The 14857-nt window shown below is 56.5% G+C and overlaps 2 protein-coding genes across 2 annotated transcripts; one reads left to right on the top strand and one right to left on the bottom strand.

Annotated features, from left to right (window-relative positions):
• The first annotated feature begins 582 nt into the window (after positions 1 to 582).
• Positions 583 to 11903, top strand: RAB5C (RAB5C, member RAS oncogene family). Its single transcript, XM_027896081.1, has 6 exons — positions 583 to 687; positions 7824 to 8068; positions 9097 to 9248; positions 9525 to 9647; positions 10279 to 10372; positions 10754 to 11903. Exons 2-6 carry the CDS (start codon positions 7903 to 7905, stop codon positions 10867 to 10869), a joined length of 651 nt encoding a protein of 216 aa, XP_027751882.1. The 5' UTR covers positions 583 to 687; positions 7824 to 7902; the 3' UTR covers positions 10870 to 11903.
• A 1714-nt stretch (positions 11904 to 13617) lies between these two features.
• LOC114063664 (heat shock protein beta-11-like) lies at positions 13618 to 14621 on the bottom strand. Its single transcript, XM_027896082.1, has one exon. It carries the CDS (start codon positions 14356 to 14358, stop codon positions 13774 to 13776), a length of 585 nt encoding a protein of 194 aa, XP_027751883.1. The 5' UTR covers positions 14359 to 14621; the 3' UTR covers positions 13618 to 13773.
• Between the last annotated feature and the right edge of the window lie 236 nt (positions 14622 to 14857).

Raw genomic sequence — 14857 nt, 5'->3', positions numbered from 1 at the left:
CGGGATCGGGGTGACCCTGCCGGGGGGACCCTTCCCGGGGTGACCGTGAGCCCCCTCCCGCCCCCAGGGCCCCCCGGGACGCCGCGCTCCGAACACTCGCAGGGATTTTGATACGGTTTTATACTCTTCGTCCACCGGGGCCTTTCTCACAGCCCGGCCGGGCCCGGGAGGGGAGGGCGACGGGGACACGGGGAGCGGGGGGGATCCGGGGGCTGAAATCAGCCATGGATCCGAGGGATCCCCGGGAGGGTCTCCGGGGGTCACGGGCGCTGCCGCCCCTCCGCCGCTGTAGTTCCCGTGGTTCTGCCCCGCCCCTCCCGCGCCCCCCCCCGCCACATCGAGAAATAAAGGCTCTATTTTTCCAGCCCCGGCTCCGCTGAGTCTCCGCCCTGCCCGGGGCCGCCCGGGGCCGCCCCGGGTCCCCCCCCGCGCCCGGTCCCCCCGGTGCCCCTGGACACGCTGGACTACAATTCCCAGCAGCCTTCGCGGACGTGAGGGGCGGTGCGTCCGCGAGGAGGCGGGATCCCCGCGGGGCGGGGCCACGATGATTGGCAGTCCCCTCCGCCTGTGGGTACCGGGCGGGGGGCGGAAGGGGTGGGCGGATCCGGAAGCGGAACGGGTAAAGGCGGAAGTGAGGGCTGGGGCCTGCGAGACGCACCGGCGGCGGCGGGAGCGGCGCTGCGGGCGGTGAGCGAGGCCGGGGCCGGGGCCGGGGCCGGGGCCGGGGCCGGGGCCGGGGCCGGGGCCGGGGCCGCTCCCCGGGATCTCGCCTGGCCGGGGGCGGCGGCCGGTTCCAGTGGGAGCAGAGCGGGGCCCGGCGGCGCCGCTGTGCCGGGCGGGGCGATGCCGTCGGGCTCCCCGTGAGCCGGGGCCGGACCGGGCGGGCACCACCGGGGCGGGGCGGGGGCTCCAGGCGGCCGCGATCCTCCCCCTCGCTCGGTGCCGCCGAGCCGGGCCCTGCGAGGCGGGGCAGGGGCGCTGCCGCGGGACAGCGGTGTGCGGGGGCGGCACGGGGAGCGGCGCGGCCCGGGGGACGGGCCCCGGCTCGGGGCGAGCTCCCGGCGGCGCTAGGTGGGCTCGGTCAGGCCGGCCGGGAGCACGGAGGGCTCGGGGAAGGGGCAGCGGGAGCGGCACCTGTAGCCCGTACCCCGCGCCTCCCAGCCCGGACTGGGTATTCAGGGGAGAAGGGGAAGGTGCGGTGCTTGCCGGGGCAGGAGTGTCGTGGGGGGATCGTGTCTTGTAGTTGTTCGGCCTCCGAGTTGGAAATAGAGACTATGAATTAGTTCCCAGGAGCTGCTGGGGTACGGGGTGTGACTTGATCTGCTGGGATTGGGCTCCAGGGCAGTGGAGACTGTCCTGGGTCACAGCCCTGTTCCCCCCACCCCTCCGAGGGCCCTGGTGGAAGGGAATGTGTGGTGCTGTGGGGCCCTGAGCGAGACACAAGGGCTGCAAGGACATTCTGTGGCTTGTCTGGAGAAGGAACCCTGGCCAAGGCCACCCCCCTGGATCATGGAATCACGGCGGGAGAGGCTCCAGCAGGAGAGCTGGGATCACAGCAGGAGGGCACCTGGGAGCGCCAGCAACAGGTCTGCGCTGCTAAATCCTGGGAAAGCTGCTCAGACGCTATTCCTGGTGATGCCCAAGGTGCTGGCAGAGCTCCCTGGGGCTGGGCAGGAGCCCTGAGTGGGGCTGTGGCCCTGCAGGGAGCCCAGCCCAGCCCTGACCCCCAGCCCAGCTGACCTTTGGGTGCTGCCCCCAGAGCTCTGACCTTGGCTGTTCCCAAGCCTGTTAGGAAGCCGGGGAGGAGAATTTGCCCGGGGACTATTTTAGGTCTGGCGTGGAACAACTTGCAGTCTGCTATTCTTAGCTTTTTGTGTGGAGGGTCAGCACAGTTGAGCTGTCCTGTTTGCAGCCTGACATCAGGCCTGCACTGCACTGTGTCAGAGCTGGCTCTGAGCTTGGCTGGGGCCAAAAAGACAGGCTCAGTCCATGGTGACTTGACATGCCACGCTGTCTGCGTGAGCTTCCTTGCAATATCCTGTTAACATCCACTCCTGCCTTGACTCTAAAAGTCTTTCACATTTCCTTTCAGCTCACCAGGATAATAAGGTGAAAGAAATGTGGCTGAAAAGGGTGAAGAATTCAGGATAGTGCCTGTAGGCAGCTGTTCTTGGTGTGTTCTTGGAGTGAGGAGAGCAGGTAAAGCAGGAGTCTGGCTGGACCTGGGAGGTCAAGGACAGCAACGCTTGGAGTCAGAACTGGGTCTCAGTGCTGAAATTGCCTCAGACTCCTCTTGAGTCACAACAGCGTGGTGGAACTTCAGAGCAAGAGTCTTTTTCTGAAATGACCTTCCCCTCTAAGATGCTCTGGTTGATTTAGGTGAAGGTTGGTTTGAGGTTGTGCCAGGCACTGAGTCCCTCGAGGCTCTCTAAGTAGGTGCTGATGCCCCTTCAGGTGAGAGAACAGCCCAGGCAAGCTGAGATGGACTCCTGGAGAAGGGTTTGAGTTACTGGAGAGCATGAGGGGAAGGCTGGCTTGGCATGTGGATATGAATACAGTAAAATCAAACTAAACACTGGTCTAGTTTTGCACGAACAGAGTTCGTTGGGTTTGGGTCCATTTGCTTTCCAGTGATGGATTGGGCAGCGTCTGAAAGGAACTGTGTGTGTGCTTGCCCGAACCTAGCAGTTGTGATGAGGTGTGGGATTATCTCCATCACAGCAAAGCTCTTCTGCACCTGGAGAGGGATCAGCTCTGGGGCTGCTCTGGGCCCTGCCAGTCACCAGCTCTGGCTCCAGACTCCCTCAGCTGCTGCCTGGTTATGGTGGTGGTCATGGCATCTCCCTGAACAGGGAGGGGGAAAGGAATGCCAAGTGCTTTCAGACACAGGAAATGAAATGGGAACACTTCTAATGAAGTGGGTGTAGCCCAAAGTATTCCTGTCAGCAGACTCAAAAGAGGGTAGAGTGTAGAAATGTTGGAGTCAGCTGTTTTCTTCCCTTGGGGTATGAAGTTTGCAGCCTCTTATGCAAGTCCTGAGAAGTTCGTCAGAGTAACACCGAAAACACTCCAGACTCCCGCCAGGAGCAGGGAGCTTTCCTGGCTGTGTCAAAGCTTCATCCGAGTCCCAGAGGGAACACTGTCCTCCCCTGGAGCACGGGAATGAGCTGCTGGAGCAGTCCTACGTAAACAGATAAGAAAACACTGGTTTTCGTGTTTGCTTTGGTTTGGTAGAGCTCCAAATAAGGAGCTGCTTGAGGCGGGAGATCTTTGTGCCGTCTGGGAAAGATACTGTGAAGGTCACGGATTCTTTTGCAGCGCAGGTGGCTGTTTGTTGCCCTGCACTGCTGATGCTGCCTTCTCTCTCACAGGATGGTGAGTGCTGCCCAAGGCATGTGTTGCTGGGTGTCTGGTCCAAGTGAAGCTCTGTCTGCTGAGGGTGTCTGAGCAGGGGACAGTGTCAGGAACAGGGGTTAAAGGACCTTGGCTGTGGAATTGAAACCTTGATGCTTTTGTTCCGTTTGAGTAGGTCCAGGCTGCCCCCATGAGCTGCTCCTCCAGCCTTGCTGTGCCCTGTGTTCTCTGGAACTGGACCAGCTCCTTGCAGTGCCAAGGATGACTGAAAGTGGGTGAGGGCTCCGAGAGGGAGCTGCTGTGGGACGAGGAACGTGGAGGCTTTGCTCCCTACAGCAGGAGAGCAGCTAATGTGAGGTGAAGGTGATGCACGGGAGGAAGATGATGCCTCTCCTGCAGAAGTCTGTGCTGAAGGGGTGGTAACAGCAGGGTGGTGGCCTTGAAATCTCTGAGGATAAAGTTGTTTTGGAAAAACTGCTTTGAAAAACAGCTGGGAGGCCATGGCTGTGCAGATGTCAGGAAACAGATGTATGTATCAACAGCATGAGAAGGAGCTGGTGCTGCAGGAACAGCTAGACTTGTTCAGGGCTGTAGCTACCAACAATGAGTAATTTAACTTTGGGATGGAAATCCCATTTACCTGTGAAATAAGATGAGTGTGTCCATGTCTTCGGGAGTCTTGCATATGGGACTGCACAGAGAAGCTGTTGTGCTGTCCTGAGTTAGTCACAACTGTAGAAGCGCTGCTGAAACTGCTGTCTGAGCTGATTTGGGTCTGTGAGTCTGCACTTTGGGGCTGTAGTGCAGCTGCAGTGATGAGTTCCCCAGTTAGAGCAGTTACTGAACTCCAGGCTATGGCCTTGCTGATCAGAACACTGGGAGTTTGTTCTTTGGGGAGGAAATTGCGTACCTGTAGAAAGGTGAAGTACTAAAATTGATCAGACTTTATGGGACTGAGGTCTGTAGGTCAAGTGTGTCTCCTGATTCATCTCTTGTGTAGCAGCTGAGCCTGTTCCTCCTTCCTCTGCAGCCTGGACTCTCCTGCAGTCAGGCTCTGAAGTTTGTTGTTATAAATTATATTGATGAGTTGGAATATCAGGCTGACACACCGTGCTGTGCTAACCTGGACTAACGGGGTCCATGTGTGGTTCTGGTGGGACCCACACTGGCTGCTGTTTCTGCTCACAGAAGTTGCTCCTGGCTCCACATCCTGCAGCCGAGTGCCCTGGGAGCAGCTCAGCTGCCTGTGCAGCGAGAGGTGAAGCAAAACCACTGGGTAACTTCAGGGCTTCCTTTGCCAAGGAATTCATGTAACGCTGTCAGCTATTTAACAAGATAAATACTTCACTGGGGCTTTTGTCTTGAGTATTTTGGTTCTGGGCCAACAAATCCAGAGCGAAGCAGCTCCTTGCATAGCTGAGAGCAGCAGCAGTCCTTTGGGTAACTAGATTCTTCAGGATTTGGTTACTAAATATCCTCAGCTTTCAGCCCTTGCTACTGGGTGAACACAGGGCAAAAATATTAGATTCTGTAACTCCTGACACCTTAAATGAGCAGCTCCCCTGTGGTGGGGTTAACTTGGGAATCTGACAGTAATTCCCCTGTGGAGATTGGGATTCCTGTCCTGGGCCGGGATCTTGTGATCTCCCGAGTGCTGGGTTTCGCTAGTTACAAGAAAGTAGTAGGAAAATGAATGCCTGGCAATCTTGATGACATGAGTACCCCACCATGCCCTTCCTTCTCATGGTCTCAGCTGCTTGAATTAGCACTGCAAGTTGGGACTTCAGCTGCTTTCCCTTGTCTGCCCGGTATCACTGTGGTTATTTTGGTCTGCCTGACCCACAGCTCGAGTGTCAGAGTTCCCATGGGGAGCAGGGAGGGGTGCATGCCCAATTCTCTGCTGGAAGAGGGGGAATGAACAGCCCCCCGCCCCAGCATCAGAAATGGCTTCGTACAGCAGGAAGCCCTCCCTGTTTCTCAAGCCAATGTCCACTGGTGGGCGTGGGCTGACCTAGGCCAGGCCCAGGCTGTGTAATTCAGCTGTTCCCTCTGCAGAGCCAAGTTCTGTCTGACAGGAATCCTCAAAGACATTGGCAGAAAGTGCCAAAGTGCTTGTCCTGCCATGGAGCATGCTTGCTGTCCGAGGCTTTGGTGGCCCCTTCCTTCAGTTATTTGGTTCTTTGTGTGACCAGCTCACCTCATTCTGTTGGAGTTCATGTAGCACAAACAGATGGAAAAATGCATCAAGACCTGTGAAATACAGGTCAGACTAAGACTTGGGGATGTCAAGAGGCTCATTTCCTTGTTTTGCTCTGGGAATCACCCCTATCAGATTTCAGGAGGCCGTAACGCAGGGACGTGATTCACGCAGCATTTAACGTGCAGAACGTTTGTCTGAAGCAGAGCTGGTGGACTGCCTGGGAAACAAACACCAGGTTAAACAAGGCAAAGCTGTTCATTTGCAAGCTCTGGTTGGAGGGGAAGCTCTCAAAAGTGGAAGCTTCTTCAGGCTCTGGATATGCAGAGCTGCTGCTGAGCCTCTCAGATCTGGTGGTGACCAAGCTGCTCCTGACCAGAGCTGCAAATGCTGTCCCCTCACTGCCCAGCAAAGCCAGTTGCTCATTTGCTTCCTATCAAGGTTTCTCATCCTGTCCTGTTTCTCATCCTTCCTTGGAAGAGGGAGGGGGGTCCTGACAGTGCAATTTTTTTGCTGATCCAAGACTGGAGAGGCCACTCAGAGCAACGACTTCACAGCTCTGGCTCCTGAAACATCTCGTGGCACTCAGAAGTTACTCCTTGAGGTTTCTGTCCTACCTGCAGCTCCGGTGACCAGCACCAGCTCAACAGCAGGTGTCTGACTGGCTCCTGGTCAGAGCAGTTTGAAGTGGAATGTCTTGAGGTCAGAGCACACTCAAGTGCTTTGTGTTTTGAAAGCTGCTGAGGTTCTCCAGCTGCTGGCGCTCATGGACTGTCCTTCCAGAGGAGCTCTGAAATGGCTGGAGGTTCCCTATCAAACCGTGGCATTGCTTAAACTCGAGGCATGGTTAAAGTAGCCTCAAGCAATCACAGCTGGACAGGCACTGCCCTGGGAAGCAGCTGTTTGAAACCCTCCTCTGTGCTCAGCAGGCCTGAGTGTTCTGTTCAGGGGACACTCTGCTCCGGTTCAACCTGCTTTAAACTTCTTATTCGTGGAAATCTGATATTTGCCGGGTAAATGCGGGATGTGCCCAGAGTTTCTTCACAGATACTCCCAGAACAAGAAGAAATTGGCTTTTGGGGCATTTTCTTGCAGTTGTTTCTCAGCAAGCAGCCTGGGTTAGGAGGGTAGAGTGGAAAGTGGTGATCCAGAACGGATGTGATCAGCTGTGGAATTTTTCATCCACGGGAAGTGGGAGTCGTGATGGGTACAGGAAATACGCCTAAATCTGCAACTGTGCACTTGGAAAGCATTCCTGTTCTCTGCAGGCAGCAGAGCTCAGTGCTTAGGGAGGCCCTGGGACTCACTCACTTGTGGGCAACTGGATGCAAAGCAGCTCGTCCTGCTGTTCCTGCCATGGCTCTGTGCCTCTGCACCACTCCAGAGGTTGGTGCTGGGGAGTGGATGGCAGTGTTAGGGGATGCTGCCTGTTTGTGCTGGATTTGAACAGTCCTTGTGAAGAAGATGGCCTGTACGACCTGGAATGCTGTGGGATGAGGGCGTTGAGGCAGCAGGATGGGTGTGGGAAGCATTAGGTGCTGCCTCTGTGTTCGGATCAGGTTGGGTGGTGATTCCTGGTGCTCAGTGGGGATGGGGAGGGGCTGCTGCCAGCCTCTGAGAGGACAGTCCCTGCTGCCAGGTGCCCTCCCTGCCTGTGCAGACCACCTGCCTGGCTCCAGGGCCGTCCTCAGGCCTGCTGGGAGGTGCAGAATGTCGTGGTGCAAGTGCTGTGGGCTGAACAGATGACTCTAGAAACTCCCTTTGTCCAAATGCCTTGTGACCTGCAGAGCTGCCTCCTGCCAGCGTTGCCACTGGGATGGTTCTGTATGGCATTGATAGTCTGAATTTGCTTCCCTGTGAACTCGGGAGGGGAGGAAGGAACTAAAGGTCAGCCTCAGTTACCTCCATGAACCGAGTAATTGTTGTTTGAATAGTTGAAGCTCTAATAACACCCACTGTGGGCTGGCTGCTCCTTACCTGCCTCACCCCAACAAGGTGTGTGTAACATCCACATGTGGTGGAAGCGCTGGAGGGCCCAGTGGTGGGGAGGAGAGCTTGTGTTACCTCTCCAGGTATGCTCAGCAGGCAGAGATCCTGCTGCAGGAGCTGCTGCCTGGCGGGAACTGCCCTGTGGTGCTTGCAGCTGATAACTTTCCACCATGGGAAGGAGCCACCGCTGGCTTGTGCTGATGGTGGCTGCAGATCAAACCACCCTCTAGAACTGGTACAGCTGGTCCCTGAGCATGTCACTAACTCTGGCCTCCTCTTCCAGTTGCAACCTGCCTCCAGGTGGATCCCAGTGCAGAACCTGCAGCATCCTCAACCCTCGGCACTCCTGCACTTAAGCCGCGATGGCGGGTCGAGGTGGAGCTGCCCGACCGAATGGACCGGCTGCTGGGAACAAAATCTGCCAGTTTAAACTTGTTCTCCTGGGCGAGTCGGCGGTGGGGAAGTCCAGCCTGGTCCTGCGCTTCGTGAAGGGGCAGTTCCACGAGTACCAGGAGAGCACGATCGGAGGTGAGTGCCAGCTCCACGTGCCTGTGGCTGGGAGGTGCTGACCTTGCTTCTGACACCCTGGCCTGCCCCAGCAAAGAGTGGCTATTTCAGTCTGGCCCGGGATTTTTGCTATAAATAGAACCAAACAGTTAATGCTTTTAACTCTTGGTTTGCAGTTTGTTGGCGTGAGGTTGGAGCACAGCAGAGAATGATGCTATGGCAACCTTGCGCTCTGCCTCTGAGGCTTTGCTTCCAGTGCCTCAGTTCCTGCTTCTAATTAGAACCGAGGCCTTCAGCTTGGTTTATAGCCCTTAATTATCTTTTCAGACCATGACCTGGGATTTTGGGGCTGTTTGTAGCATGATGCTGTTAACTACTTCCACAGTGCTTTCAGGTCTGGCAGTTCTTTAGCTTGAAATCATTAGCACAGTGTCACCAATCAAAGGCTGGTTGGTGCCCGGGTCTGTGAGCAGCAATACTGGGAGAGGTGTCCTGAGGAAAGGCTTGAGTTGTCCCTCTGTGACCCATGCAGGGACTAAGCACAGCTCCAAGTGTGGCTCATGGGTGAACAAGGCTTAATGCTCCGCTGTGGAGGGTTGTGTGGACACTGCTGCTCTGCCTCGGTCTGTGCATCTGCCCTGGGTGTAACACGTGGTGTTAGACTTGCTGGAACAAGAAAACAACCAGTTACTAAACTGGGGGGTGTGGTGTCACTGGGCTGAGTTTGGTGCTGTCACTGGTGCTCCCCAGCTCTGATCTGGGTGGTGCCACAGCCGGGTCTGTGTGATTCCTGTGAGGGGCTGCTGGGAGGTTCTGGTCTGGGGGCTGGCTGCTGCCTGGGCTCTCTGGGCCACCTTCCTGTCACTGTGTGGGGGCCCTTGGGTTCCTGTGAGCAGGAAGTGTCACACAGCAGAGCTGCAGCTGCCACAGCGAGTGACACTGGCCTCTCCGGGGCTCTCTGCTCGCTCTCACGCAGCAGCAGAGCTGCTCTGAGCTCTGGGGCCTGTCCTGCTGGAGCTGAGGCAAAAGCCCCCCACCTTCTCTTGCAGCTGCCTTCCTAACACAGACAGTGTGTCTGGACGACACAACGGTGAAGTTTGAGATCTGGGACACGGCAGGGCAGGAGCGGTACCACAGCCTGGCCCCTATGTACTACCGGGGGGCCCAGGCAGCCATCGTGGTCTACGACATCACAAACACAGTGAGTGTGGGCAGGGCTGGGGGGCCTGGGCTGGGGGGAGGCTCCTGCAGCTCTGGGAGTGTTTGAGCCAGAGCCCTGCAGGTGCTGAGATCTTGAAAACTGCTCACGGCCTCTTCCTCAGCTCTGGCCAAGGCTGTGCGAGCTGATAAAGGATCCTGCTGCCAAGTGCTGCAGAGGCAGAATGCTTCTCACAGGAAAGCCTTGTTCTAATCATATCTGCCCTGTGGATTCCTACACGGCTGCCCTTCCTGACTGCTGCCTCCTGTTTGCTTCCAGGACACATTTGTACGAGCCAAGAATTGGGTGAAAGAGTTGCAGAGGCAGGCTAGCCCCAATATTGTAATTGCACTAGCAGGAAACAAGGCAGACCTTGCTACCAAGAGAGCTGTGGACTTCCAGGTGAGTGAGAATCCAGAGCACTTGTTCCCTGAGTAGGTCACAAAAGCAGCTTTTTGCTTAAGCGGGGGAGATGTTGGCTCTGTGTGAAATGCTTTGAGGGAGAGTGGAGGTGAAGATTTGTGCTCGGGACCCCAGGATGCCCCTGAGCAGGGGCTGTGCCCTGCTCTTCCCACACTTTGGTCACAGCACGTGTGGCTCTGGCTGATGACAGTTCTGGTGAATGTGGAGGAGGACAAGGAGGCCCACAGAGCACAAGCTCCTGCCCTTGGTGTCCTTTGCTGCCTTACTTATCTGGGGCTGTCTGCAGGGTGTGAAACATCATCTTTGGGGTACAAGACACACGAGGAATCATTCCCAGCTTGTTCTCTGCTCTTCACAGCTCTTACCTTGTCTGAGCCAAGCCTTCAGGAGAGGCTCTTCCCAGCCCTCTTACAGGATTGCTTGTGCTCTTGCAGTGGCTGACAGCAGAGCCTGTCCCTGAGCTGTCCTGGCCAGGCAGGGACTGGGGTGGCAGTCTCTGGACTGGGGTGGGACAATGTTAATCTGGCTGTCTGCTGACAATTGAAGTACATGAAGCCTGCTTGGGCCTCCTGGCAGGGTGCCTTTAGCACTCTGATGTGATTGTTTGTAGGATGCACAGACATATGCAGATGACAACAGCTTGCTGTTCATGGAGACGTCAGCGAAGACAGCGATGAATGTGAATGAAATCTTCATGGCAATAGGTAAAGGCCTGTGTGTGGGGCTGGGGTAGCTCTGAGCGCCAGCAGCGCAGCTCGAGGGGCCCTGTGTCACCCAGGGGCTGGTGCCTCTTACTGGGGCAGGCGTCCAGTTTGCCACACTGGTGTCACTCTCTGAGCGTGTGGAGTCTTTGCCTTGCAAAGCTGGGTCCCTCTCCGTGGGTCTGGGCTGGTGGGGGAGGAGACAGCAAAGCTGATGCCAGCCAGAGTCAGGAGTGGGGTGGTTTGCCATGCAGTGCTGCTGGCAGTGACGTGCCCCAGACTCCTTTGGAACAGGATGGAACAGGCGGAGCCCAGCGTGGGGCGTGCAGTGGGAGGCGGTTGGCCTCTGCAGAGGGACCCTACTAACGTCCTGTTTCCTTCTAGCCAAGAAACTGCCAAAAAATGAACCCCAGAATGCTCCTGGCGGCCCAGGCAGGAATCGGGTGGTGGACCTTCAGGAGAGCAGCCAGCCGAGCAGGAGCCAGTGCTGCAGCAACTGAGCAGCTGCTCCGGCCCGCGAGCCCTCGGAGGACGTGACTGGAACCCACGCTAACGATCGCACTTACCGTAGGGCGGCCGCTGCCGGCGCCGCTGTGATTCTCCATCCCTTTCTGATCATAGGCTGGAGGGAGTTCTTCCACCTGCACCTTTCTGTACAAATACTAATTCAATTCTAAGTCTTAAGTCACTTTTTTAATATATGAACTTCTGCTCTTCCCTCTTCCTGGTGGTGGTGGATGCAGGACCCGGTGTCTGCCCAGCCAGCGCGGCCGTCCCGCGGGCGAGGCCAGCAGCACCCAGGTCCCACAGCACTGTAGTTCACTATGGGAAACAAAGGGATATTGGGACACGTGTTTAAAGTTCCCTGTCTGTAAGAGCTGAGGCTGATCCCGTGCGATGCGCCCAGAACAACCACTAAACTGTAGCATTAGAGACAAACTCCGGCTCTTGGGCCACTTATTGACCAAATCAGTGATGAGTATTCGGGGTGGGGCAGAGGGAAGCAAAACTGGTTTCTTCTGTATTTTGTATTGTATGTTTCTCCATGTAACCAATCAGTATCTTGTCAATATAGTACATCCAACGAGCTGCCTGTTGTCTTTCTTTGTGTTGGACTCCAGCATGCCAACTCTTCTTTTCTCTCGGTTCTGTCGTAATGCACTAATCCTGTTGCAATTTTTGCAAAAGATCTTGTATAGAAAATTGTCCTTTTCTTGATGGTTGTGATGCCACTAATGTTGTTAACCCTGCTCTGGTGGGAATACACAAAGTTTACTGATGTACAGAGGTGGGGTGGGGGAAAACCTCGGGTAACCTGTCAGTGGGAACGACGTGTATTGCAAAAGCCTGTAATTCCACAAAGAATGAAGGGAGGTATTAAATGGCTTCTGTTGCCAGACTCTAACTGATGTTGGCTGCTGCCTAGTGCCTAATGCAGTGTCTTATGCATCCTGGTATTTAAGAGGAACTGTCAACTTAGTCTTCACCACAAACTTCAGTTTTGTGTGATTAAAACAAAATTTTTATAAACCTATCATAACAACAATGTTCATGTTTCTTAATGCAGCAGGGACTGGATCTGAGCACAACAGTTCTGCTGGAGGCTGAGGTGTGCTGGGCTGTTCCTGGTATGTCCCACATCTTGGCAGGGAAATGGGGCCTTTCCTTCCCGGGGAGGGAGAAATGGAGCTCCTGAGCTGGGGCTGTGCTGCTGCTCCTGCTCACAGTGATGCTGCTGGTGTTCACTCAGCTTCAGTGTGCTCCAGGAAGCTTTAAGGCAAATAGTGGGAATTATTCCTTGCCTGATACTTCTGGGGAAACTCTGCAGTGCAAGCTGGGAAGAGGTAGGGGGAGCAGTGCGTGGAGGAGCTCAGCTCCATGGTGGGCCAGGCTTGGGAATGCTGCTCTGGAATTAATGAACGCAGTGCCTCTGTCCCTGGAGTGTTATGGCCTTGGAAGATGCTGCTCTGCTGTTGTTGCTGCACAGACTGTGAGACCCTGACACCCGTGGCTGACCTGCAGTCAATATGGAAGATGGAGCAGCCCCTTGCACCTCCACCCCTACCACGTGTGCTGCTGGGAGAAGCTGAGGATGGAGATGTGCTGCACCTGGAACCTGCTGCCCACCCTGCCTCAGCTCTGGGGTTGCTGCTGCTCAGCTGCAAGAGAGCTTGAATAGAGCTGTGAGAACAGCCCTGGCTCGTGTGGGCTTCATCCTTTATCCAAGGTCTTAGTGCCTCTTCCTCATGCTGCGTTTTCTTGAAATCCTGGAAGCAGGAAGGGTCAAGAATGACTTGTTGACTGAGTTCCCAGCACTCTGCTGGAGTCTGGCTGCCTGCAGGATGGGGGCTCTGGTCGCCCACCCGGTGGGATTCACTCACCTGGTGCTGCTTGTGCCTGTGCTGCTCAGCTGCTGGAGGAGCTCACAAACTCTGGGGGATCCCTGAGCTTTTGGTGCTTACGGGTTGAGGGGGCTCTGGTGCTGCTGGTTTCCCCAGGCAGCCACAGATGGACCTGTAGGACAGTGGCTTCCCTGATCCCACTTGGAACAATCCTACAGACACTGCAGTGCTGTTGCCATCTGCTGGCTCCTCTCCCTGCCTCCTTCCAGGACTTAAGGTCTAGTCTCTGTGAAGATGCTGGCACTGCCCTAAGGAGGGTCTTCACTGGAGCAGGAGCAGGTGCTCAGGGGCTCAGTATTGGGGCTGGGGACCCGCTGCTGTTCCTGGTGTGTCTCTGGAATGGGCTATCTGATGTGGGAGCAGCTTTAGCACAAACAGGTGTGCCTGCCCACATACCTGCTGCCTGCCCGGGCCTGAGCGCGGGCGTTTGTGGTGGTTACACACCCTGCCTGGGGTTGGGCTTTTCCCTCCCTGCTACTGAGAGCTCAGGGGAGCTCCAGCAGCCCCTCACCAAGCTGGGGGGGGGGAAAAGTGTGGATAAAATAGCTGTACCCACACCGAGACAGGCCCTCCAGTGTGGTTCTCTCCCTGCTGTCCCTGCTGACAGTAGTGTAAGGAAGGGGTGAGTGTGGTACAGGTGAGTGGGGCTGCCCTCCCTGCCTGGGACCTTCTTACCTACCCCCCTCCCCAAGCAGCACAGAGCTCCCAGATCCCTTCCCTCCCTCTGGGCCTGCTGTCGACCCCCTTTTGTGCTGCCCTGAGGAGCAAGAGAGGTTTTTCCCTCTCTGGCATCCAGAGACAAGAGCAAGGTACAGCTTCCCCATCAATTAACACCCAGAGAGCACATGAAGGTTCTATGCAAAAGTATTTTTATTGGATACAAAAACATTCCAGTATAGTGAAAAAAAAATGACATCATTGCTGATGGAGCTTGTCTGGGCTTAAACCCGAGACTTGCTCCTGTCTGCTCCGGTCCCGCCGTGGCCATGGGGTCCCATCCTGTTACACCTGGGCTTTGTTGGCAGCTCCGTCCTCAGAGGCTGGTCCAGGCTGTGGGGCCACAGGGCTGACCTGGATGGGCACGTTCCTCTCCGGAGCAACCGGCAGTGCCAGTTTGGGGGCCTCGATGCGGAGCTGCCCGTCCTTGGACAGGGAGCAGGTCAGCGCCTCGGCGTCCACCTCCTCGGGCACGTCCCACTCCCGCTTCAGCACCTCGTACTTGTAGGAGAAGGAGCCCTTCTCGTCGACGTTCTGCGTCTCCTTCTGCCCCACCAGCACCACCTTCCTGCCCACCACCTTCACCGACAGCTGCTCGGGAGCGAAGTTCTTCACGTCCTGGCAGACGGAGAAGCCTTCCCCGGAGCTCTGGGTCAGGGTGGTGCTGGTGCTCGGGGCGCGCTCCGCCGCGATGGCTCCGTGGTTGCTCAGGAGCTGCTCGAAGCTGCTCATGAACTCCCGGGCTTTCTCCATCTCCTGCTGCAGCTCAGTGAAGATGGTCTCTGCGTGTGGCCAGAGGGTCCTCACCGTTCCCAGACGGCTGGCCAGGGAGCTGGAGGCGAATGGTGCGAGGTGCATCCGGCAAAGCATCGCTGCTGCTGTTGTTGTTGTTGTTGTTGCTGCTGTTGCTGCTGCTTCTTTTCCCTCTCCAGTGGATTGGAAGCGTTCTGCCCCGCTGCTGCCGGCGGAGCCTTTTATTCCCGTTTCCCTAGGGGCGTGGCCTCGTCTCGAAAATTACGTCACCCTCGGGAGAAGAGCTCAGCTCTTTCCAGCCCGTTCCAGCTCATTCTTGTTACTCATCCACGAGGAGAGGCACCGCTGACGTCGTGCCCGGCATACCTTCGCCCTGACTCTTGCAGCTCTGCTCTCCTGGCTTATAATTAGCAGCATCACCTCAGCCTCTTTGTGGGATGCCTGAGCCACCCCTGCCAAAAATCTGTGCCCTTTCCATTTCCCAGGCAGGGAGCAGGGCTGGGCTTGTTTGCTCCCTGCCTCCCCCCACCCTTACCTGTGGCCCATTTTCCCCCACCTGCAGCCAGGAGAGCCCCTCTGCCCCCTTCCCTGTTTACAGGACCCTCACTGTTCACCT

The sequence above is a fragment of the Empidonax traillii genome, unplaced genomic scaffold, assembly GCF_003031625.1.
Source record: "Empidonax traillii isolate 1590-97213 ecotype Southwest subspecies unplaced genomic scaffold, ASM303162v1 scaffold476:size613836, whole genome shotgun sequence".
NCBI lineage: Eukaryota > Metazoa > Chordata > Aves > Passeriformes > Tyrannidae > Empidonax > Empidonax traillii.
The sequence above is the reverse complement of the archived record's forward strand: the minus strand, read 5'-3'. Positions and strand labels throughout refer to the sequence as shown.

What these genes read in the sequence shown, in the direction of transcription:
- RAB5C (XM_027896081.1), top strand. Translation starts at nt 7,903, where the DNA reads ATGGCGGGTCGAGGTGGAGCTGCCCGACCGAATGGACCGGCTGCTGGG. An exon ending in CCAGGAGAGCACGATCGGAG is followed by an intron (nt 8,069 to 9,096) that starts GTGAGTGCCAGC and finishes CTTCTCTTGCAG; the next exon opens with CTGCCTTCCTAACACAGACA. An exon ending in AGAGAGCTGTGGACTTCCAG is followed by an intron (nt 9,648 to 10,278) that starts GTGAGTGAGAAT and finishes GATTGTTTGTAG; the next exon opens with GATGCACAGACATATGCAGA.
- LOC114063664 (XM_027896082.1), bottom strand. Translation starts at nt 14,358, where the DNA reads ATGCTTTGCCGGATGCACCTCGCACCATTCGCCTCCAGCTCCCTGGCC.